General features: G+C 41.1%; 1 protein-coding gene across 1 annotated transcript in view; it reads left to right on the plus strand.

Annotated features, from left to right (window-relative positions):
- ABCG4 (ATP binding cassette subfamily G member 4) overlaps positions 1 to 22,238 on the plus strand; it is a 44,620-nt gene extending 22,382 nt beyond the window's left edge. The window contains 10 exon segments of the mRNA XM_053691365.1: positions 19 to 164; positions 342 to 465; positions 559 to 673; positions 1,079 to 1,209; positions 1,703 to 1,849; positions 2,233 to 2,401; positions 3,191 to 3,291; positions 19,820 to 19,978; positions 20,165 to 20,283; positions 20,653 to 22,238. Of these exon segments, the coding sequence (XP_053547340.1) occupies positions 19 to 164; positions 342 to 465; positions 559 to 673; positions 1,079 to 1,209; positions 1,703 to 1,849; positions 2,233 to 2,401; positions 3,191 to 3,291; positions 19,820 to 19,978; positions 20,165 to 20,283; positions 20,653 to 20,878 (1,437 nt within the window). The 3' untranslated portion in view covers positions 20,879 to 22,238.
- Positions 22,239 to 26,037: the final 3,799 nt, after the last annotated feature.

A 26,037-nucleotide genomic window follows, 5' to 3' on the forward strand; every position in this document is an offset into this window, starting at 1 on the left:
CTTTGAATCTTCTTATAGGTAAATGAGATTCTGACAGCACTTGGTCTCCTGGAGTGTTCTGGAACGCGCACACTGAATCTCTCTGGAGGTCAACGTAAACGCCTGGCTATAGCTCTGGAGTTGGTCAATAACCCACCTGTCATGTTCTTTGATGAGCCCACCAGGTGGGAGGGTTTAGCTCTTTCTTCTATCAAAGTTAATACGAACAAGCTTTTCCCTCTTATTCCTCTTTCTCTTTTACTACACAAACGTACATCCTTTTCTCTTACATCATTCATTCATTCCCTTCTTTCCTCTCCATCACACATTTTATCCCCACACTCTTTTTCTATCTTTTTTAGTGGTCTGGACAGTGCATCGTGTTTCCAGGTGGTATCTCTCTTAAGTTCCTTGGCACAGGGAGGTCGTACAATCATCTGCACCATACACCAACCGAGTGCAAAGCTCTTTGAGATGTTTGACAAGGTCTGTCCTTGAGTTTAAATTTGTTTCTCTTCTTCCTGATGTGTTTTCCTTGTATTTTGTTATACATACATTTCTGTCTCTCTCTGGTTCCAGCTGTATATCCTCAGCCAAGGACAGTGTATATATCGAGGGTCTGTAAATCAACTAATTCCATATCTGAAGGGCCTGGGACTGCACTGTCCAACATACCACAACCCTGCCGACTTCAGTGAGTCCATAAACACCCAGATATATGCATAGTGGCTTCTTTAAGAAATATATGGTCTCCACCTTCCTTATGTATCAGTTTAATATTTACATTTTGATTTTAGTTAACTCCCTATATTTGCCACAAAAGTGCAAGGCACCACTAAAGTCAAAATTAAAGTTTCATGATTGAGATAAAGCACATAAGTTAAAAAAAAATAATTTGATTAACTTTGAAATTTGCCAAAAAATATTCCACTACTCATTTCAAATCCAGTAAGTAGTAGCAGTAGTAAGCACTATTGCATTGTCTTTTTATTGAGTATTTGTCAGTTATTCAATTCTACTGTATTTAGTGGTCCTTTAAGCCCTCAAACATACACAGTTTTCTTTATAACTATCCTTTCCTTTGTCATTGCTCATGCAGTTATTGAGCTGGCGTCAGGAGAGTATGGAGATTTGAATCCGGTGTTATTTCGAGCTGTGGAGGATGGGCTGTGCCCCATCACCCGGGAAAAAAATAAGCCATCCAGGAAGGAGCTTGACAACTGCACCAATGTTAGTGGGTAACTCTTTTTAAAATAGGATGTATATAATAGATAGCTTTCAGTAGTAAGTGTAAGACACTTCAGTGGACAAGTAAGAAATTACACTTTTAATATGGAGTGGACTGGTAACTTTTGCCCTGACTGCTAAACTATAGGACTTGCACAGGAACTAATGCTTTGTAATGTTGTATTCATATTGTAATTGTCACTGAAATAGTATAAACATTATATTATATCTTTACTTTAGAATGATGGTTTATGCTGCTTTACAAATATGGTTGTCCACATTTGTATGAGACTATAGGGTGACTCAGTCCTTCTGAACTATAGTAGGTGACATTTCATTACTGTAAATGCCATAAGTCATTAAAACATAAATGTTCTCATTTATGAGGCTGTGTTTTTATATTTGTAATGAATAAAGTAATAACCAGGTTGAGGTAAATGATCATTAATATATGTAGTGTCCCATAAGAGTACTTAACAAATGCAGTGTATGTTAGAAGATATGAACACTGTCCATGGAATTATTTCTTTTTTGTCAACAGGATGTCTCTGGTCACATAGAGAGTCAGACATTTGCAACCAGCTCCTTGAACCAATTCTGCATCCTCTTCAAACGCACGTTCATCTCAATCCTCAGAGACACGGTACTGAGAATGGGGAAAGCAGCAGGGCAGAGAGTGGGGTTCTGTGACAGGATTATGAGGCATTGAAAACACAACATGGGGGTTAAAAAGATCTACAGGGGGGTTAAGGAGAAAGAGCAAATCTGTGGGAAAGATAAGGACAACATTTTGGGTAAGTAAGAGCTCAATAAGTGAAGGAGAATGTAACAGCACAATATATGGATAAAGAAAAATATAAAAAGAGGAAAGATGTACAACATATGTGGAGATGAGGAATACATACAGAAAGTTCAAAAACAGGGAAAAGGTTTGGCTGAATTCTAGATGCTACTGTAAGTTGGGCCATCAGGACACCAGTGTCCAGGATCTCCACATACCCACTAAATATGCTGTTATTTCCCCAGGTCCTCACTCACCTGCGTTTCATGTCTCACCTATGCATCGGGGTTCTGATTGGCTTGCTGTACCTTAACATTGGGAATGATGCCAGCAAAGTGTTTAATAACACAGGCTTCCTGTTCTTCTCCATGCTGTTCCTCATGTTTGCAGCTCTGATGCCCACTGTGCTGACGTGTAAGTGTGGTCTACATATTGTTCATTACAATATAGCTACCCACAAATACTCTCATTCATTCACTCCTTTTTTTCCTCTCTTATTTGAACCTTCTTGAAGTCACTTGAACCTCTCTACCCTCACTCCTCTTATATCCTTCTCACACTCCTCTCTTGCATCAATCTCCCTCTCCTCCTTTATTGGGTCTCTGTCTTGCTCTCTTTCTGGCTCACATCTAATTTGCCTAGTCTCCCACTCCTATCTCCCTTTCTTCTAACCATCTTTCTCTCTTTCTCTTGCCTCTCTCCCTCAACTGATGCCTCACATACATCCAATTCTTTCCCTCTCTTGCAACCCTTTCTTGTTCCTGACTATATATCCTCCTCCCTTATACCCATTTCCTCTTTTCTTTTTTAGTGCCCATTTACCTCACATGCTCTCTTGTGCACATTTTCTTTCCATCCTCTCTTGTATTCCTCTCCTCTGGAAACCATCTCCTGTTCTGTCATATTCAACCCTCTCCTGCTTTGTTGCACTCACCTCCTCTCTGACCCCCATCTCATGAACTCCACTCCACCTCCCTGACACCCCTCTTTTGCTCTGTTGCACTCACCTCCTCCTCATTGATACCCTTTCCTGCTCTGTTACACTCCTCTTGTTTCTTTTTTTCCACACCCCTTTCCTCTCTCACACTCATCCTCCTAATATCTTATGTAACTCATATTTCCCTCTCCTTCTTTCTCACTCTCCCCCCTCCCTTAGACTCCTATGCTCTTCCCCTGTTTACTTTCTCAATCCTCTCCCTACAGTCCCGCTGGAGATGTCAGTCTTTCGTAGAGAGCATTTGAATTACTGGTACAGCCTGAAATCCTATTACTTGGCCAAGACAATGGCTGATATTCCTTTCCAGGTAACATTTTCTCCCTTACCAAACAACTGCCTGGCATAGAGGTATCTGAATGTCCGTCTTTATATTGTCAACCAATCCATTCTTAGTTCAGCTTCCCCTTTTGCCTTTCTCACTCATAATTCTTTAACTGCTGTTCGTTGAATGGTTCCGAAGCTTATATTTGCCAAAGTAGCAATTTTGTGACTATTACCCTGGCTACAAAGTTGCCTCTGATTTTGCTTTACCATAATGGCTGCCAAAGTGAAAACTAATTTTAATGTATTGCAAAAGGCCTTGAGAAGCCCTCTTTGACATTCAAAAAGTTAGCCCAGGCCATGATCATAACTTTAACTGCCAGAAAGCAGCCATTCATCTGTCATCAAGATGACAAAAAGTATATTTAAAAAAAATGATAATAGGTAATAATGAGTAAAATACCAACATTGCATCCTTGCAATATTAACCAATTCCTTATCAGATAATATAATAAGAACTATTTATTGCTGAATTGGGTACTTATTTAAAAAAAATCTGTAAAGTTTATAAGTGAATGGTGCGTACTGTCACATAATAGTTATGTTTTTTATTATTGAATCAATTCTGTGGTATAATATCTGATTGCATCCGATTTCCACTTCATATAACCTATCCTGTGAAGTATGAAATATCCCATTCATTCCATGTTCATTCCATTTGGAAACCTAGTACCTAACTTGTAGAGCTAGAATAGTTCACATTTTGTGAGAAATCTATATCTATCTCCCCCTCTTGAGTGTATATTAATTATTTCAACAATCTTTACTGTAAATCTTTACTCGACTAGGTATCTCCGCCAAAAGATCCTTCTTTAGCCTGGAACCTGTAGCTGTAGAGTGGAAAAGTAATTTTAGAAAGAGCCCACCCTAATAACCAGACAAGACCAGTATTAAGGTGAAACACAAACAGAATTTATTAGGACAAACACATAGCTTATATACACTTTTGCCATCTTGATAAGAGCCTTATCTGATCAAATGATCCCCGCTCCTCCAGACAGGCTGGCATCTCCATAGGAGCCATAGTCACATAGAGATCCCACAATAGCTAGGTTGCTGTTCGGGGTGATCTAGAGGGAGCGGTGGATATTCCCAGGTATCGTTGGAGAGCTCCAGGCCCCTAGATGTCCCAGTACAAAAAGTGACATGATCCGTCGCTTGGGGCCAGAGTGGTAGCCGGGCAAAGGGTACTCCAGGCCAGCATGAGGTAGAGAGGTGTCCCAACCCCTCAGTTCCTGAGGGAGCTCCCCCTCAGCAATCACCCTAACCCATGTCCATCGAAGGCATAACCCAAAAAGAGAGGAGCTCTGGGTCAAAGGGCCTCTGGAGCGACCTAGGTCAAAGTTCAGTGGGAATCTCCAGTGGGCCCAGCCGGCGAGTAGTTCCACAGATTCCGGCTGAGTCTCAGCAAGTCACGAAGGGCCAAGCGGGGCAGCGATCAGCTCTTTCAGGGCAAAGTGTAATAATGGTAACAATAAAAGGGAAACAGTGAGAACACAATAATCCACAAGAGGAGAGAGGGTGGCCTTGGCAGCCTGGTATCTGTGACAGTGCTCCCCCCCTCAAAGTTCGGCAGAGCTAGCTAGATCCAGACGGGTCAGCTTGGGGCTGTCTGGTGGTACTATTCCAATTCAATTTGCCAGGAGAGGCCATTTGCAACAGGCATCCATTGTCGCCAGAAACCCTCTTGAGCCATACCAGGGGGTTGTGGTCTGTGAGCACTGTAAAAGACCTCCCGTATAAGTATGGTTGCAATTTCTTGAGTGCCCACACCAGGGCAAAACATTCCTTCTCACTGCCATGTAGCCCACTTCCCTAAGCAGTAGTTTTCGGCTGATGAAGGCTGCAGGGTGCTCACAGCCCTCCTCATCCACCTTAGCTCAGCACTGCTTCCAACCCAAACATGGAGGCATCTGTATGGACACAAAAGCATTTGGATGGGTTAGGAGCGGCCAGGATAGGGGCAGAAACTAAGGCTGTTTTCAGCTGCTGGAAGGGGGCTAAAACCTGGGTCTTGGTTTGGGGGTCAGTCAGTTAGCGACTGCCTCAACCTTGGCCGGCTCCGGCCTCTGCTTCCCACATCCCACTCGGTGTCCAAGGTATTGGACCTCCAACCTCCCTATGGTGCACTTGTCTGGCTTCAGAGTCAGACCCGCAGCCCTGATGAGGTCCAGGATGGTATCTAGGTGAACCAAGTGTTCCTCCCAGATATCGCTGTAGATCGCAATGTCATCCATGTATGCACAGGCATAATCATGGAGGCCATCGAGGAGGTGATCTACCATCCTTTGAAATGTCACTGGAGCATTCTTCATCCCAAATGGCATGACCTTAAACTCGTACAGGCAAAATGGGGTGATGAATGCTGACTTCGAAATTAATTCTAGGTCCAGAGGGAACTGCCAGTACCCCTTTCAGAGATCTAATATGGTCAGAAAGTTACCCCGGGTATGGTCCGGTTGTTAAGCCTATGGTAGTCTACACAGAAGCGGGTTGTGCCATTCCGCTTGGGCACAAGCACTAATATGGAGGCCCAGGGACTGTTGGAGGGCTCGATAACTCAGGTATCAAGCATCTCCCTAATCTTGCTGCGCATGTCTTCCCTAACTGACTCTGGGACCCTGTACCCCAGCTGCCTTAAGGGCGCCTGTCCCGGGGTCTCCACCCAGTGCACAGCTACTGTAGTGTACCCAGGGTCCATGGAGAACATGTCCTGTCGGCTCGATAGTACTTGTCTAACTTGCTCCCGCTGCACAGTCCCTATTCTCTCATCTACTCTTATGTCCCCTATGCCTGCTGGCGCCCTACTCCGCCTGACAGCTCCAGCATAGGGAGACTCTCCGAGTTCTCCGTGGCCAGAGCACAGATGACGGCTACCTCCTCTGGCCTCTACTGGTATGCCTTGAGCATGTTCACCTGAAAGGTCCGGCAGACTCGTTCATCTGAACATTTTGCTACCAGGTAGGTAGCATCACAAAGCTTTTCTACCACTCTATAGCCTGCAGCTTATCTGTCTTGGTGGGTTTCAGGGTAAGAACCTTCTGTGCTACTTCCAGGATGCGGTTGCGTGCGGTACGGTACACCACCGTTTCTGCCTACCCTGGGCAATCTGAAGGTTCTCCTGCACCGTGGCAGCGAGGTCCTTTGGTTGGTCCCTGAATTCCAGTGGGCTCTAAGTAGGTCTAGGGGCCCCCTCACTCTCTGGCCATATACAAGTTCAAAGGGGGAAATTCCGGTGGATTCTGGTGGATTCCGGTGGCACCTCCCGGTAAGCAAACAGAGGTGCGGCAGGTATATCTTCTAGTCTTTGTGACAGACAGAGAACATTCGAAGCAGCTGCTTCAGTATCCCATTGAACCTCTCACATAACCCATTAGTCAGGGGGTGGTATGGGGAGCTCCACAGGGGTTTTATCCTGCAAAGCCTCCATAGCTGCTTGGTGAGCTCAGCAGTAAACTGAGTGCCTTGGTCGGAGATAATCTCCCGGGGCAAAGATCCAGAGCAGGGCATCGGCTACTGTCTCTGCTTGGATGTTGGCCAGGGGGATTGCATCCGGGTACCGAGTAACATAGTCAACTACCATCAGTATGTATCTCTTCCCCAAAGGACAGGGATGGAGTAATGGTCCGACGATGTCAACAGCTAGCCTGCTGAACAGTTCATCGATGATAGGGAGGGGATGCAGGGAAGCTTTAGAGCTGTCACCGGTCTTCCTTATTCTCTGACTGATGTCACAGGTATGGCAGTACTGTCTAACGTCCCCTGTTATCCCGGGCCAGAAGAAAGTCCGGGTAAATTAGTGGTGGGTCCTAGTAATCCCTAGATGTCTGGCTAGGGGAATGTTGTGCCCTATGCGTAGTAGGTTTTGACGATACTTTTGCGGTACCACCAACTGTCGCTTGGGTGTCTGCCTACTCCCGCCACCCTCAGTAACCCAGTATGGGAGTCCTCTGTCCCACTCAAAGTGGTCCTCTCCTAACCCACCTGGGTCTGTCCCCGCCTTGGCCCGGTAGGGGGCTAACATCTGGTCACTTAACTTCTTCTGGTCAAAGTCGGAGGGGGAAGCCCAGAAGATGGGGTAATCTGTCAAGGTAATAGTCGGGAGGGGGTGGCTTACCTGGGTCCTATTGTCAAGTGCCTCAGCATGGAGCCTGGCTTGTTGGTGGGTGTTGACAGGCAAGCATCCGTGGGGGCGTCCATAAGAAAGGAAGAGGCAAGATGACCCAAATCATTTCCTAGCAGCACTTCGGCAGGCAAATGGCCCATGATGCCCACCTCCAGTCTAGATGGACTTGTGCTCTGGGGATCCGGAGCACCTTACCCCCAGCCACACGAACCACAACTGACTTCCCTGTCTGGTCTGACTTAATGACCAGGTGTGGCTGGACAAGGGTGGCTCTGCTGTACCATAACCCTTGGGCCTGGTGGCTGTTAATTCATACTGACTGCCGATAATGGAGCCGGTTGTAACCAGCTGCTGCTTGTACCAGGTCTACCTCATGTAAAACCCCAAACTCCTCTTTGGTCCAAGCGACTGGAGTAGCGGAGCTTCCTGACTCCAAACTATGGGCTGTTGCTCGGGAAATGCCAGCAGGGGCTCAGGTACAATTGGCTGGGGGAGGATTCTGTGGGCAGTTGGATTGTACATGGCCCACCTGATCACAGCTGAAGCACTGGATTCCCGTCCTCCGGGGTGGACTGGGGCTGGCAGGACGGGGTTGAGCCTACAGGGCTGAAGGATACTGGCTGGCTGCCGGAAGGTGAGGAGGAGCTGCCGGAGGACGGACCACTGACCAAGGCTCAGGTCTACTTGCGCGTCGGGCATCCAGAAACTGGTCCACCAGAACTGCTGCTTGGTCCACCGTGGTGGGTTTCCGATCCCAGACCCATTCTCTCACCTCAGGTGGGGAGTGATCATAAAAATGCTCCAGAAAGATGAGCTGTGATGCTTGCACCAGGGTCTTCACTTGGTAGGCCGAGAACCAGTAGTCCAGGGAGCGGGTGAACTGATGGGTCCACTCAGTAAAGGGCTGCCCCTCTCTCCTTCTCAAGCTCTGGAACTCCAGTCGATGAGCCTCCAGAGTGATGACGTACCTGGCCAGGATGCACTCCTTCACCCGTTCATAGTTCAGTTTATCTTCTAGGGCATTGGCCTCAAATGCATCCAAGACCCTCCCCGACAGCTTTCTGATCAAGAGGGTGACCCAGTCGGCATCGGCGATGCCCTGCAGCTCGCACTGTATCTCGAATACCTGTAGGTACCGATTGATCTCCTCTTCTTCTTCTTTAAAGGCACAGAAAGCCTCATGGGGTAGCTTCTTTCAGGGTGAAGTAGACCTCAGATCGGCCGGTATGTCTCCCTCCATAGATTTCTGGACCTCCAACATTTTGATGCGAGTAGTGTTGGCAATAATCTGTGTGATGATCTCCTGTGGTGGGATGGTCCCATTGGACCTTGGAAATCTCAGTCCCCCCAGTTGAGGGTTCACTGGCTTGGTCACTGCCCTGGCTACTGCCGGGCTCACTGGCCTGATAGCTGGCTTGATCGCCCTCCATCAGCTCGACGATGATCGCTGCCTTGTATTTGTTGCTGGCCACTTGTCCACGAGCTTCCAGCAAGTCTTTAAGGGTACTTCTTTTAAGCCCGGAGTATCGCTGCTCCATTTGAAGGGGGCTTGGTGGTGGTGCCAACCAGTTGTGATGTACTCCGATTACCTCAACTAAGGCATCTCCACCAAAAGATCCTTCTTTAGCCTGGAACCTGTAGCTGTAGAGCGGAAAAGTGATTTTGGCAAGAGCCTAACCTAATAATTAGACAAGACCAGTATTAAGGTGAAACACGAACAGACTTTATTGGGAAAACACACAGCTTATATACACATTTGCCATCTTGAGCCTTATCTGATCAAAAGATCCCCGCCCCTCCAGAGATGCTGGCACCTCCACGGGAGCCATAGTCATATAGAGATCCCACAATAGCTAGGTCGCAGTTTGTGGGGATGATCCCGAGGGAAAGGCGGCTATTCCCAGGTATTGTTGGAGAGCTTCGGGCCCCTAGATGTTCCAGTCCAAGTGTGGTAGCCGGGCAAAGGGTACTCCGGGCCAGCATGAGGTAGAGAGGTGTCCCAACCCCCGGTTCCCGAGGGAGCTCCACCTCAGCAATGACCCCAATCCATGTCCATTGGAGACATAACAAGTCCAAAAAAGAGTGGAGCTTTGGGGCAAAGGGCCTCTGGAGGGACCTTGGGTAAAGTTCAGCAGGGATCTCCAGTGCGCCCAGCCGGCGAGTAGTTCCACAGATTCCGGCTAGGTCTCAGCAAGTCACGAAGGGCCAAGCAGGGCAACGATCAGCTCTTTCAGGGCAAAGTGTAATAATGGTAACAATAAAAGGGAAACAGTGGGAACACAATAATCCACAAGAGGAGAGAGGGTGGCCTTGGCAGCCTGCTATCTGTGACAGATGTATATTTTTTAAGTGTTTAGCTACTGCAGATTCTTTATGATAGTTTTCAACATCCTTCAAATGCTCACAAACTCTCTTGTGTAGTTCACATGAACTAATTAAATATCTACATTTAATTGAGAGGGATCCAGCACTTACTCAGGTAGCAAAAAATTGTAAATTTGTATCTAAGAAACCTTTTACCCTAGGGTCTCAGTTATCACCGTGCATGGTTTCAAAATAAACCAGCGTAATTCTGTAAAGATTTACAGTTTTTTTCTCACCAGTTAGAAGGTGATGAGCTTTTCTTAAAACATTCAAAATACTTAACACCATAACAGAAGAACACATGCATATAAAAATAAAAGCAATTGTAAGATGCTATACGCAGAAAGCAGTGCAATGCCATTTATATTGGCTGCAGGATTCAATGTTTTAAGTGCGCCCCCTGCTCACTGCTAACTTCACTCTATGGAGTGAAGTGTCCCTTTCCAGTGAGCTCCATTAGTTTATATAGGAGCCAACTCGCCACTCCTAGGGACTGTCCCTTCTTTTACAATAATTAGACTACGGCCGCCCCTGCAAGGTTCTGCGTGGAAAACCATGTCTGATATGGCGAGGCTTAGAGAATTGGCCCCTAACTCTCTTACCTTTCCCTAGTACTAACCTTTGTGCTGTTCCCAGCCTTTGTCCTAGAAGTTATATTAGTGTGTTTGCGAGCATTCTCTGGTGTTTTGTATAGGTAGATCATGTAGTATAATATAGTGACATCTAATGGTACATTTAAATACCAGTTTACTGTAAATGTTACATTCTCCCTCGATGCAGATTAAAGGGACATTTTACTTAAAGGAACATTAAACACTTTGAGATGGTAATATAAAATAATAAACTGTATATATATATATACAGGTAGCCCTCAGTTTACGCCGGGGTTAGGTTCCAGAAGGAATGGTTGTAAATCAAAACCGTTGTAAATTGAAACCCAGTTTATAATGTAAGTCAATGGGAAGTGAGAGTTCCAGGCTCCTCTCAAAATTGTCATAGGTAACACCTAATACATTATTTTTAAAGCTTTGAAATGAAGACTTTAAATCCTAAACAGCATTATAAACCTAATAAAATAATCACACAACACAGAATATATAATTAAACTAAGTTAAATGAACAAAAACATTTGCTAAACAGCATTATAAACCTAATAAAATAATCACACAACAAAGACTTCACTTGCATTTTTCTGCAAACAGTTCTTTCTATGCATTCCAATCTGGACTGATTTATAGACAGGAAGATCTTGTTCCTTTGAAATCTGCTCGATAGCTCAGGTCTTGTTAAACTGATTAATTTCAGCTTGCTTGGCTTTGCTGCAACACAAGCGGACAGCTCCACCTACTGGCTATTTTAATAAATGCACTGCTTCTCAATGCTTTTCAAGAGCACTCACATGACTGGAAAAAAAAGGTTGTTATTCTGGAACGGTGTAAATTGAACCGTTGTAAAACGAGGGCCACCTGTATATATATACAGTGACACCTGGGTGCAACATTGCAACATACAGAGAGAAGTGCACTCACAGGGTGGATTTTACTCACCTGGGTGCATATATATATCTATATTTATATATATATAAAAAAAACTCTACATACTTTTATTATTCATTTTGTCCCATTTTTTGTAATTCCATTATGAAATTGTGACCATTTCAGTCAGTTTCTGTTAGAAATGTAAGTGCAGAGCGCTTTTATATTTCACACAGCCATTGGCTGCACACTCTAGTGACCTATTTATAACTGTTCCTAATTGGCCACAGCACAACACAGTAACCTAAGTTACAACATGTCAGCTCTCATTGTTTTATAGACACTAAAACTTTACACTTATTTTGTCACTATTTAAAGAACTAATGAAACTTTAAAAATCCATCTACGTGTTATTCTCAGGCTAATCTTTTATTTAAATGTATCATTCTATCTAGCATTTATTTAGGGCCAGATTATGAGTGGAGTGCAAATGTTTGCGTGCAATCCATAAGGGGTTTGCGCTAATCGGGCTTACCACTGGTATTACGAGTCGAAAGTAAATGCGATTGCTTGAGCATAATTGTGATTTATGCTAGAATGATTACTGCATCCTCAAAGCTCAGGTTAACTGTTTTGCGAAACAAAAAAGTTGCACAAAACACATCAAAAATACTTTACAAAGTATAGTTACACTCATAATAACACAATCTAATAAATATACATTACACAGTACAGTTACACATAACACAATCTAATAAATATACATTACACAGTACAGTTACACTCATAATAACACAATCTAATAAATATACATTACACAGTACAGTTACACATAACACAATCTAATAAATATACATTACACAGTACAGTTACACTCATAACACCATCTAATAACAATACATTACACAGTACAGTTACACTCATAATAACACAATCTAATAAATATACATTACACAGTACAGTTACACTAATAATAACACTATCTAATAAATATACATTACACAGTAAAGTTACACTCATAATAGCACAATATAATAAATATATGTTACACAGTACAGTTACACTCATAACACCATCTAATAACAATGCATTACACAGTACAGTTACACTCATAACACAATCTAATAAATATATATTACACAGTACAGTTACACTCATAATAACACAATCTAATAAATATACATTACACAGTACAGTTACACTCATAACACCATCTAATAACAATACATTACACAGTACAGTTACACTCATAATAACACAATCTAATAAAAATACATTACACAGTACAGTTACACTTATAATAACACAATCTAATAAATATACATTACACAGTATAGTTACACACATAATAACACAATCTTATAAATATACATTACACAGTACAGTTACACTCATAATAACACAATCTTATTAAAATTAATTAAAAAATATATTGCACACAAAAAGACATATTTATATGTGCCTTAGAGCCCTATGTATTTACTGTAAATATTTCACATATATTCACAAATATTTCCAATGTTCTGCACTTAGCAGAATATGTTCTATGTATTTCTAAATAGATTTTCCTATATATATCTGTATATATCTATACCTATATGTAATCATGTGTATATATATATATCCAGTATCTCACAAAAGTGAGTACACCCCTCACATTTTTGTAAATATTTTATTATATCTTTTCATGTGACAACACTGAAGAAATTACACTTTGCTACAATGTAAAGCAGTGAGTGTACAGCCTGTATAACAGTGTAAATTTTCTGTCCCCTCAAAATAACTCAACACACAACCATTAATGTCTAAACCGTTGGCAACAAAAGTGAGTACGCCCCTAAGTGGAAATGTCCCAATTGGGCCCAAAGTGTCAATATTTTGTTTGGCCACCATTATTTTCCAGCACTGCCTTAACCCTCTTGGGCATGGAGTTCACCAGAGTTTCACAGGTTGCCACTGGAGTCCTCTTCCACTTCTCCATTATAACATCACAGAGCTGGTGGATGTTAGAGACCTTGCGCACCCCCACCTTCCGTTTGAGGATGCCCCACGGATGCTCAATAGGGTTTAGATCTGGAGACATGCTTGGCCAGTCCATCACCTTTACCCTCAGCTTCTTTAGCAAGGCGGTGGTCATCTTGGAGGTGTGTTTGGGGTCGTTATCATGTTGGAATACTGCCCTGCGGCCCAGTCTCCAAAGGGAGGGGATCATGCTCTGCTTCAGTATGTCACAGTACATGTTGGCATTCATGGTTCCCTCAATGAACTGTAGCTCTCCAGTGCTGGTAGCACTCATGCAAGCCCAGACCATGACACTCCCACCACCATGCTTGACTGTAGGCAAGACACACTTGTCTTTGAACTCATCACTTGGTTGCTGTCACACGCGCTTAACACCATCTGAACCAAATAAGTTTATTTTGGTCTCATCAGACCGCAAGGCATGGTTCTAGTAATCCATGTCCTTAGTCTGCTTGTCTTCAACAAACTGTTTGCAGGCTTTTTTGTGCATCATCTTTAGAAGAGGCTTCCTTTTTGGATGACAGCCATGCAGACCAATTTGATGCAGTGTGCGGCGTATGGTCTGAGCACTGACAGGCTGACCCCTTCAACCTCTGCAGCAATGCTGGCAGCACTCATACGTCTATTTCCCAAAGACAACCTCTGGATATGATGCTGAGCACGTGCACTCAACTTCTTTGGTCGACCATGGCAAGGCCTGTTCTGAGTGGAACCTGTCCTATGAAATTGCTGTATGGTCTTGCCCAACGTGCTGCAGCTCAGCTTCAGGGTCTTGGCAATCTTCTTATAGCCTAGGCCATCTTTATGTAGAGCAACAATTCTTTTTTTTAGATCCTCAGATAGTTCTTTGCCATGAGGTGCCATGTTGAACTTCCAGTGAATAGTATGAGAGAGTGTGAGAGCGATAACACTAAATTTAACACACCTGCTCCCCATTCACACCTGAGACCTTGTAACACTAACGAGTCACATGACACCAGGGAGGGAAAATGGCTAATTGGGCCACATTTGGACATTTTCACTTAGGGGTGTACTCACTTTTGTTGCCAACGGTTTAGACATTAATGGCTGTATGTTGAGTTAATTTGAGGGAACAGCACATTTACACTGTTATACAGGCTGCACACTCACTACTTTACATTGTAGCAAAGTGTCATTTCTTTAGTGTTGCCACATGAAAAGATATAATAAAATATTTATAAAAATGTGAGGGGTGTACTCAATTTTGTGAGATACTATGTATATATATATATATATATATATATATATATATATATATATATATATATATATATATATATATATGCGCAACACACAGAGAAAACCCAGCACTCACTTACAAGCTCTCAGCTAAGATTTAAAAGCAAAAATGGAAAGGTTAGTCACCACATCTGGCCAAATGGGACAAGCTCAGGTACCACGTCAAGGTCCTCTCCAATACCTGAGACCCTAAAACAGCCTCACAATGCAAGCTTTCAAATCCAAACAAACTGAAAACAAGGGAAGGGTGCACAGGAATATGTAACCACCCTAGACATATACAAAACACGGAAGGGAACTGCACTCTCATACCGGACCGGGTACACATCCCATGACCCTGCAACATGCTCAGCCCTGGGTGCCACTGGCACTCACAGGAAGCTGTGCTGTCCCCAGAGCCACAAGCAGTTAACCACAGACAGGTCTGGGTGCAAGAACCATAGGGAAAATTACAAAACAAATTAATACAACACACAGAGAAAACCCAGCACTCACTTACAAGCTCTCAGCTAAGATTTAAAAGCAAAAATGGAAAGGTTAGTCACCGCATCTGGCCAAATGGGACAAGCTCAGGTACCACGTCAAGGTCCTCTCCAATACCTGAGACCCTAAAACAGCCACACAATGCAAGCTTTCAAATCCAAACAAACTGAAATCAAGGGAAGGGTGCACAGGAATATGTAACCACCCTAGACATATACAAAACACGGAAGGGAACTGCACTCTCATACCGGACCGGGTACACATCCAATGACCCTGCAACATGCTCAGCCCTGGGTGCCACTGGCACTCACAGGAAGCTGTGCTGTCCCCAGAGCCACAAGCAGTTAACCCCAGACAGGTCTGGGTGCAAGAACCATAGGGAAAATTACAAAACAAATTAATACAACACACAGAGAAAACCCAGCACTCACTTACAAGCTCTCAGCTAAGATTTAAAAGCAAAAATGGAAAGGTTAGTCACCGCATCTGGCCAAATGGGACAAGCTCAGGTACCACGTCAAGGTCCTCTCCAATACCCGAGACCCTAAAACAGCCACACAATGCAAGCTTTCAAATCCAAACAAACTGAAAACAAGGGAAGGGTGCACAGGAATATGTAACCACCCTAGACATATTAAACAACTAGAAAGACTAATTGTATGAGGAATACAATAGAATTCACAGCAGAGATTGCCACAGATTGTATATCATATAAACTCCAAATAATGGATTCAGATAGATTTTATATTATATTGTTTTTTTTAAAAAGTTCCATAACATTCATACCTTATAATCTTTATTAAAGCTTTATTAAAGCGACTAGGAACCAACATTCACACAGTGGTAGCGGTTAGAAAATTAAAAACACTTAAACCCAATCATGCATATTTGTTGTGCATAGATATATAGATCAACATGGGCATACTTAGAATTGTATATAACATAAGCTAAGCCCTTACAATCCGAGGGCTAATTTAACTTTTAACTATTAGTCTAAAGTAAGCACCATGATTGACCCGCTATTAGCAAAAGAATTTTTTGTATAATTTTTGCACAAGGGTAAGCAGTTAAAAACGGCAGACAGGAGAGACAAAGCTGCTCCTGCTGGACCCCTGACGCGCGTTTCACAGAACGCTTCCTCAGAGGGGGTGCGGGCCGCCGCTACCCAACGTGATTTATATATCTGTTGAGCCCACCTTCCTAGCATCATAGGTTGCCCATTATAGAAGATAGGTATCTGATTGGTTCATGAATCTGTCAGTCAGACCTATTTGCTCTGACATGGGTTGTCTTGCCGTGCAACTGGAGGGCGTAAGTCATAGGGCGTGTTTCCAACAACGGTAAAGCCAGTCACAATTGGTATACTGGGGGTGTGTGAGAACTACTCTGTGATGATAGGACGATCACAGAGTAGTGTAAACAAAAGATACGGATCTTGTGTCACATTCACTTATAAAGCTACAAATGATCTTATTGAAACATCGAACATACAGATTAATCTAAGCATCAATATAATTTTAGGTGGAGTATAAGAGATGATCTAAACTATCTTGGGTGAAAAACTTGTTAAAACCCTATTACATGCAATAGGAGAAAGAGTATCCATAGGATACAAGAGACCCAACAATATAAGAGACAAACTGGTATCTAGCCATTTTGTAAGATCTGCCAAGAGAAAAGATACCGATCCAGGCATGTACCCTTGCGGTACATGTTCAGCTTGCAAATATGTATTGAAAACAAAAACAATAACTGACAAAACAGGGAGATTATACAAACTCCAAGCACGCTTCTCATGCAAAACTATAGGAGTAGTTTATGTATTGTACTGCTCATGCCAGATGGCCTATGTTGGCATGACCACAAGGGAGGTCAAGACACGCATTCTAGAACATGTTTACAACATCAAATATGCTCAGAGAGACAAAGATAAAGGCAAGAAAATTACCTCAGTTGCAAAACATTTTTTGTTACATCATAATGGCTCACCTAAAGATGTAAAATACACAGTGATTCAGAAAGCATCTCTCGGTATAAGAGGTGGAAATATTGAAAAATCCTTATTAAAACTTGAATGCAAGTGGATTTATTCCCTAAATGCTGTTAAACCATATGGTATGAATGATTTCAATAATTATTTTGTATACTTATAAACTTCACTTCTGACTTATACAATTAAACCATCCTTTACTCAAAACTAATGGAAAGCGGTACAACATTGTTACATTACCAGGCATTGTATATATTGCTGTTAATATAAACAGGGTATAATCTGGGCAAAGTCTGCTATGACAAATATTGCATCACTTCACAATTTTAGACATTCACTTAATTGTGCTCTCTCTTTTTCTCACTCAATTATTACATATTTGAGTAATTTCTACTCACATGTCACTAACTAGTAAGATAACAGGTGATTGAATCCTACTATAAAATATTTATTTTCAATACTAGCACATCACTAAAAAGTAACTAGATAGTTACTTATTTTTTCTTGAATTTTATTTTGAATTTTATTTTTCACCTTCATTCACTTGTTATCCTTTTGGATTTTTGATCTTCAACATCACCAAACCTTTATTAATACTATTATCACAACTTCATTATTCACCCTTATAGTTTAATTTACAAGCAGCATTCTTTAACATAGATTATAATGATCCCCAGGCTTTATATACAACCATGCACCTGGCCTTCTATGATCAATGATTCCATAGTAAAAAACTTCACATCATTATTTTTGTAGTTCAGAAGTGCATTTTCTTTCCCAACAATACAAATTGTTTGCAAATTCGCAACATTTAACATCTTAAATAGAATTCAACCAATATTCAAATTACTTTATGAGGTCAGTTCATTGTAAAAAATTAAAGTAAGTATCTATAAAGAGAATATATATTTCTACTTAGGAGTATCCTGCAATGCTGACTTCTCATTCGGTAAAAATATGCAAACAGCATTGATCAGTATCAATGTATATGACATAATATCTTCTTGAATATTCTCTATATTTGTTGCGAATAATTTAATTTCTTGTCTGTAAAAATTCCATCTATATGTTATACAGATTATAATTTCATAATATACTCTAACTTTGTTAAAAGCACTTTATTTACGAATTTACAGATATTTCATAATATGCATACAAATGTATATATCAGTTTCATCGTATGTATTAGCAGTGCTAATCATGCACTTTTCTGCATCATGCCGTTTTTTCTCCTCTTCATACAATTGCTTCTCATTAATATTCCTATACTATAATGCACCAATAGTGCTCATACGGCACATTCATGTAATAGGGTTTTAACAAGTTTTTCACCCAAGATAGTTTAGATCATCTCTTATACTCCACCTAAAATTATATTGATGCTTAGATTAATCTGTATGTTCGATGTTTCAATAAGATCATTTGTAGCTTTATAAGTGAATGTGACACAAGATCCGTATCTTTTGTTTACACTACTCTGTGATCGTCCTATCATCACAGAGTAGTTCTCACACACCCCCAGTATACCAATTGTGACTGGCTTTACCGTTGTTGGAAACACGCCCTATGACTTACGCCCTCCAGTTGCGCGGCAAGACAACCCATGTCAGAGCAAATAGGTCTGACTGACAGATTCATGAACCAATCAGATACCTATCTTCTATAATGGGCAACCTATGATGCTAGGAAGGTGGGCTCAACAGATATATAAATCACGTCGGGTAGCGGCGGCCCGCACCCCCTCTGAGGAAGCGTTCTGTGAAACGCGCGTCAGGGGTCCAGCAGGAGCAGCTTTGTCTCTCCTGTCTGCCGTTTTTAACTGCTTACCCTTGTGCAAAAATTATACAAAAAATTATTTTGCTAATAGCGGGTCAATCATGGTGCTTACTTTAGACTAATAGTTAAAAGCTAAATTAGCCCTCGGATTGTAAGGGCTTAGCTTATGTTATATACAATTCTAAGTATGCCCATGTTGATCTATATATCTATGCACAACAAATATGCATGATTGGGTTTAAGTGTTTTTAATACAACACACAGAGAAAACCCAGCACTCACTTACAAGCTCTCAGCTAAGATTTAAAAGCAAAAATGGAAAGGTTAGTCACCGCATCCTTCCCTTGTTTTCAGTTTGTTTGGATTTGAAAGCTTGCATTGTGTGGCTGTTTTAGGGTCTCAGGTATTGGAGAGGACCTTGACGTGGTACCTGAGCTTGTCCCATTTGGCCAGATGCGGTGACTAACCTTTCCATTTTTGCTTTTAAATCTTAGCTGAGAGCTTGTAAGTGAGTGCTGGGTTTTCTCTGTGTGTTGTATTAATTTGTTTTGTAATTTTCCCTATGGTTCTTGCACCCAGACCTGTCTGTGGTTAACTGCTTGTGGCTCTGGGGACAGCACAGCTTCCTGTGAGTGCCAGTGGCACCCAGGGCTGAGCATGTTGCAGGGTCATGGGATGTGTACCCGGTCCGGTATGAGAGTGCAGTTCCCTTCCGTGTTTTGTATATATATATATATATATATATATATATATATATATATATATATATATATATATATATATATATAGATAGATATAGATATATAGATATATGTATATATATACCAAAAAACATCTGCTATGTGCAGACCATTGGAATGTTAAATATACATATTTTCACTTTTTTGCTCTCTTAACTTCTAAGGGGGAATACATGGTCTTGATATTGTAAGTTCGGCTTTTTGCACTGGTCGGGTTAGCAAAGTTTACTTTCAGCTCATAACGCTTGAGTGTGATACTTGATCTCTTTCACTTCCAGGTGATTTGTCCCATGGCATATTGCAGCATTGTGTACTGGATGACTAGTCAGCCCCCTGAAGCCTCTCGCTTCCTTCTGTTCTCTGCACTCTCCACTTCAACTGCCCTGGTTGCACAGTCTTTGGGGCTTCTTATTGGCGCTGCTTCCAACTCCTTACAGGTGAGTGAATAGTGGCCACCTACCATCTATTGCTATCAGACCATGGAATTGCCATGGGTATGGTTTCAAAATTTGATATCATCTCCTTTTAGATTGGCAACCAATGTAGTGCTTACTAATTAATATATAACGCAGCACTACCAATATATAACCCTTGTAGACTATGGTCTTTTTTCCCCTCTGCAGGTTGCAACTTTTGTGGGTCCAGTCACTGCAATCCCTGTGCTGCTGTTCTCAGGCTTCTTTGTAAGCTTCAAAACCATCCCAACATATTTGCAGTGGAGTTCCTACATCTCATATGTCAGGTAAGAAGGAGCTGAAGGGAATCTTAGGTTACAATCTGTGACAAAGCAGATACAGCAAGGCAAAAAATAAATCAAACAGGAGTTGCAGAGGTGCTCATGCTCCTTGCCATATGGCAACACAGTGGATTGGATAAGGGATCAAAACATCACAGGGAGAAAAAAAAAAGTTTTGCGGAGGGTGGTTCGGTGGGGAAAAATAATGTAAATATATTGTATTCAATAATAAAAATTGGAGTGTCTATATGTTATAAATGAAAGTACTATTGAAAAAAATGGAGAGTCAGGGTCCACTTTCACTTTATATAAACTTTGCTATCACTTAAGCTAATAGGTTGTATATGATCTGACTACATTCTATATCCCCTGCAGGTATGGCTTTGAGGGGGTTATTCTTGCAATCTACAGTATGGACCGTGCCCCTCTGCAATGCCGTGAACCTCCCTGTACTTTCCAGCTGCCCCAGCAGGTTCTGCAGGAGCTGGACGTAGAAGATGCAAAGTTGTATGTTGATTTTTTGGTGCTTGGTGGCTTTTTCATAGGGCTGCGACTCCTTGCATACCTTGTGCTGCGCTACCGTGTCAAGTCAGAGAGGTAGAAGGTAGAAAACTTGCAGGACTACAAAACACACACAGGTTAACACCTTGAACCCCGAACACAGGGAACTATCTACAGGAGATTCAAAGCCACATGTCCCCTTTGTCTCACATTCACCTCTTGTCTAATAACTTTCTTTTTAGAGTAATCACTGGTCGTATCTTTGTCTCCTTAACTTTGTAGTCTCCCTCCTTTACTTTTCTTCATGCTGTTTTGCCACCATCTTATATTTGTCTTTCTAATTTGTCAAATATAATTTCCTCTTTTCTCTAAACCTATACCTTCCATTTCTTCATGTTACCAAGTAAATCATTTTTCCCCTTTGTTTAATCTTACTGTTCACATCAGTTATTCTCCAGTTTATTTTGCCACAATGTTTCAAGAAGAAACAAGGAGATAGGTACCCGCACAAAGGAGGTAAGACTCGTTTGTCGACCAAATGCACTTATGCTAAGCTTACAGCTAACCATCTTCTATGAAAACTTGTAACAATTTGAATGGGATTTCCTGTGGTTCAAGGAGGTAGATAAAAAGACACGTTCTCATACTGGAATATTTTCCTTCTGTAGGACTGTTATTTTTCAGGGCTCCAATAATGAAAAGTTTACCAAAACGTTTGCCTGAGACACTGAAGCTCATAATGACTTTTGGAAGGAAGGATCTTGATGTTCACCGACTAAATGTATGACATGCAAAATTCATTCACTGTTCTTTTAAGAACCAATGAAGCCATCTTCCCAGCTGCTGCTAATGTTTCCCTAAAATGTCTCCACTCCATGCTGTGAATGGCTACAGTCTCACTCAGCTGATGCACCTAAGCCAAAACTTTTCAGGTGCTATCTTAAAATGTATAACAATTAGTCAATTTACTGCTTGAATGCCCATTATTGAGTTTATGAATGACTTATCTTTGTGAATGCCATTTATCAAGAAATGTCCACTGCCTGCCATAACTATATTTGCGATCGCACGTGAATGTTGACTTATTTATTCCAGAAAACTACTGAGGCACTCCTAGGAATTTTCTCATACCCTTCAATTATGGAATCAATAATAACTTCTCAAAGAGATCTTCTGACCAAGATAATGGAACTGACATTAACTTTGCCCAAACATGGCAGGGATGGGACATTTGTCTCTGTTGCTTCCTCACATAAATGCCTCCCACACACATTCTGCAGATTTCATCAAGTGGATAAGTTATATTGACTTTGAATGAGACTTTGGGATAGAGGAGTGGGTCTCAAACTTGCAAGAAGGCCTAAAACTTTTGAAGTTCATTTATCCCTTCACTGCCTCAGGAAGGCTGGATTCTATATATTTACATGTGTTAAATAAAATTAAAGCTATATATGAAAACATTTTTGACTCTTAGACTGGTTAATGTTAAAATATAATAAACAGCAAAACGTCTGATATTTGAAACATTTATACTAATGTAACTTTGAAGAAGAATTATCAAGTAAAAAATACTGGAGAGGTGACGAGGGAAAGTGGTTGGTGGAGCTGGGATCAGGTCTCAGATCAGATTCCCTGCATTTCCTGGCATTCATATGCCCATTTTAGACTTAATTTTCTGCAAGCCCTGTCCATTATATACACGTATCTAACCTCAAAGTAGGTCCTTAGCCTACAGGCTGCTTTCACGTATATATACATACATCAGTTTTATGCCCAGTTTTTTTACCTGTATTTTGCTGGACAGCTAGTTGAAATACTAGACTGTCTGGTTAAATTTTAAGGGCTAGATTAAGAGTGGAGCTGTTACTACAAGTGTAGCACAATGTGAACGCGACCTCGTATTCGCATTGCCAAGAAAGCCTTGCATTCATTAGTGTACGCTTCCATAGGCTTCAATTGGAGCCTCGTTTTAAAGCCTATAGACATGGCAAACCACCTAGTGTAGAATAGGTGGCAAATTGCGCAGCGTCTGGGAGCAATATATAAATATGTATGTATATGAATATATACATATATATTTATGTGTTTATATGTGTATATACACATATTAACACATAAATAGATATGTATATAAGAAACATACAGTATATAGTTATAGTGAATGTGAAAACACAGTCCCCCATTGACCTCAATATAAATGCACTTTAGGTGCCGTTTTTTTTTATTTTTTCAAACACTCCACATCCCCTCACTTTAACCCCTTATAACTGCTTTGTGCAGTTTTTTTTTACAAAAATAAAAATGCTCATATTTATTTTTAATTGTTAAGTACTGTAATCTTTATTTTGGAGGCAATTGGGGCATTTTTTTTCTTTTTAACCAGAGGTCTGACTGGTTAATTGTGCTAAGTGAAATGTAATGGCTAGTTATTTAATGTGCGCCCGTAAAGGGACAAATTTGCCCCTTTATGGGCGTACGTTTAGATAGCGCTATTTATGGGCGTACGTTTAGATAGCTGTTGTCTGCTTTTAGTAGGTGTCCATTCCAGTAGAATGAGGAGTCGGTGTCCAGCATGAACAGTCTTCATCATGTGGGCCCCTATTTCCACTCATAAGATTCTGCTATGCACAAAATCATTATATGCATGCTCAGGTGAATGTGTTCCTTTTTAAATCTATTTCAAGCCTTTTGAGTTACTAACGTTTCATGTGCAATTTAGGGCTAGATTATGAATGGCGTGCAAAGTGTAGCGCGCAAGCTATAAGGGGTATTTTGCATCTCTTTGTGCGTGTTGGAAATAGAACGCGTAATACGAGCCGCAGGTGTTAAAAAAAAGGCATGCAAAGGGCTTTAACATAGAGATACATACATACATACACATGTCTAAATATGTCTATGTATCTATCTATATATATATTATGTATTTAACTGTAAATGTACTGTATTTATTTCATATTCCAATGTTCTTCACTTACAGGATAATGACCTTTTTATTGTAAATACATATTTATATATATATCTGTATATACCTATACGGTATTACATGCATAACTATTCCTATAGATATATAGGTATAGATATGTATTTTTACATGAACAATATCAGATATATATAATAACAAAAAGTGCATTATTTTCTATGTGAAATATGTACAGTAAAAAAGCTTGAAAGCTCTAAAAAGTGAAAAAAAAGTCGTGATTTCATCTTTATTAAAACAATGCGAATCACAGAAACAATATTGGGTGTGCTGATGAAACTTACGCGTTTCGGCATTAGCTGTAATCATAGATCCTAGTCTATCAGTATATCACATGTCTTTAAAAAACACTTCATTTGTTAATATCATAATAGCACTCCACACCCTTTTAACTATTTAAATACCACCACATATTATTATTTAAATGATTGTCAATCCTAGCGTTTGTGAAACATTAGGATTGACCACTGGAACAAATAAAGGGGACTTTCAGTATAAAATACGTCATGCTGAAAGTTCCTTTATTTGTTTCAAGCGTTCGCTGCACTGAGCTGCTCAGGCAGTCCAAGGCAGAACGCTGTTTTGCTGAGAGATGACGTTTTCACCACTTAGCCAATAGCCTTGTGGAAAATCCGTCTTGGTGCCTGCTGGAACGCACAGCTATTTGCTTAGAAGGTGGAAACCTCACCTCTTAGCAAAATAGCGTTTCCTGTGGGCTGCCTGAGCAGCTCAGTGCGGCGAAAGCTTGAAACAAATAAAGGAACTTTCAGCATGAAGTATTTTATACTGAAAATCCCCTTTATTTGTTCCAATGCTCAATCCTAGCATTTCACAAACGCTAGGATTGACAATCACTTTAAGTTTTATATTGATCTAATAATACAACTTTTCTCATTATGAAATAGTTAGAAAAAGACATTAAGGCGCCGATTTAACAAATGTCTGTCCGACATGATCTACTCAGCAGATCATGTCCGACAGACATCGCTGAACGCTGTCGGCATTTAGCATTGCACAAGCAGTTCTGGTGAACTGCTTGTGCAATGCCGCCCCTGCAGATTTGCGGCCAATCACATACAGTAGGTAGTATATTTCAAATTTTAAGCTATGTTTTGTGAAAATCAAAATGACATTTGTTTACTACACTGGTTAAGCTATCCCATCCATAAGTCACAATAATTTATCACATCAAAATCAGAATTAAACCCTTTCGGAACCTAAGTGTCCAAGGTTAGGACTAAATACATACCTGTTTTGACAAGAGGTTCACCTTATCACCTCACCTCTTGGAAAGCTGTATTTTTTCAATTGCTAACCATCTAAAGGAGGTAAAAGCTCCAATAAATGTTGTGCCAAAGCTGAGCAGGTGTTATTGTATATAATATACCCCAAATGTTCACGTATACTGCTACACACTCTTCTGGTAGTCATACCAACATAGGGCCAGATTACAAGTGGAACGCTAATGTTTGCGCGTGAGTGATAAGGGGATCATTGTGGGTGTTTGCCCTCTTTGGGTTTACTGCTAGTATTATAAGTTTAAAGTAAACACGATCGGTTGACCTCAAGCATAATTTACGCTAGAATGATTACCGTGAACTCTGGTTAACTGTTTCGCAAAACAAAAAAGTGTCACAAAACATTACAAAGTACAGTTACACTCATAATAACACCATCTAATAAAATTATTATAAGTATTGCACAAAAAAATTATAAAGGCTCAAAGATATGAGGTCTCAGGTGTTAGAAGAAAAAAGCAGGCAAAGGGCTTTAACACAGAGATACATACATATACTCAAAAGATGTACAGTATATATATATATATATATATATGTCTATATATGTGTACATATGTATTAATGTATTTATACGTGTATATATGTATTTACAGACATATATACACATAAAAACACATAAATACATATGTGCACATATAGGCCCCTATTTATCAAAGGTCTTGCGGACCTGATCCGACAGTGCGGATCAGGTCCGCAAGACCTCGCTAAATGCGGAAAGCAATACACTCTCCGCATTTAACATTGCACCAGTAGCTCACAAGAGCTGCTGGTGCAACGCCGCCCCCTGCTGACTCACGGTCCAATCGACCGCCAGCAGGGAGGTGTCAATCAACCCGATCGTATTCGATCGGGTTGATTTCCGGCGATTCCTGTCTGCCTGCTCAGAGCAGGCGGACAGGGTTATGGAGCAGCGGTCTTTAGACCGCTGCTTCATAACTTGTGTTTCTGGCGAGTCTGAAGACTCGCCAGAAACACGGCCCTTCA

The sequence above is a fragment of the Bombina bombina genome, chromosome 8 (assembly GCF_027579735.1).
Source record: "Bombina bombina isolate aBomBom1 chromosome 8, aBomBom1.pri, whole genome shotgun sequence".
In the NCBI taxonomy this organism is placed as follows: domain Eukaryota; kingdom Metazoa; phylum Chordata; class Amphibia; order Anura; family Bombinatoridae; genus Bombina; species Bombina bombina.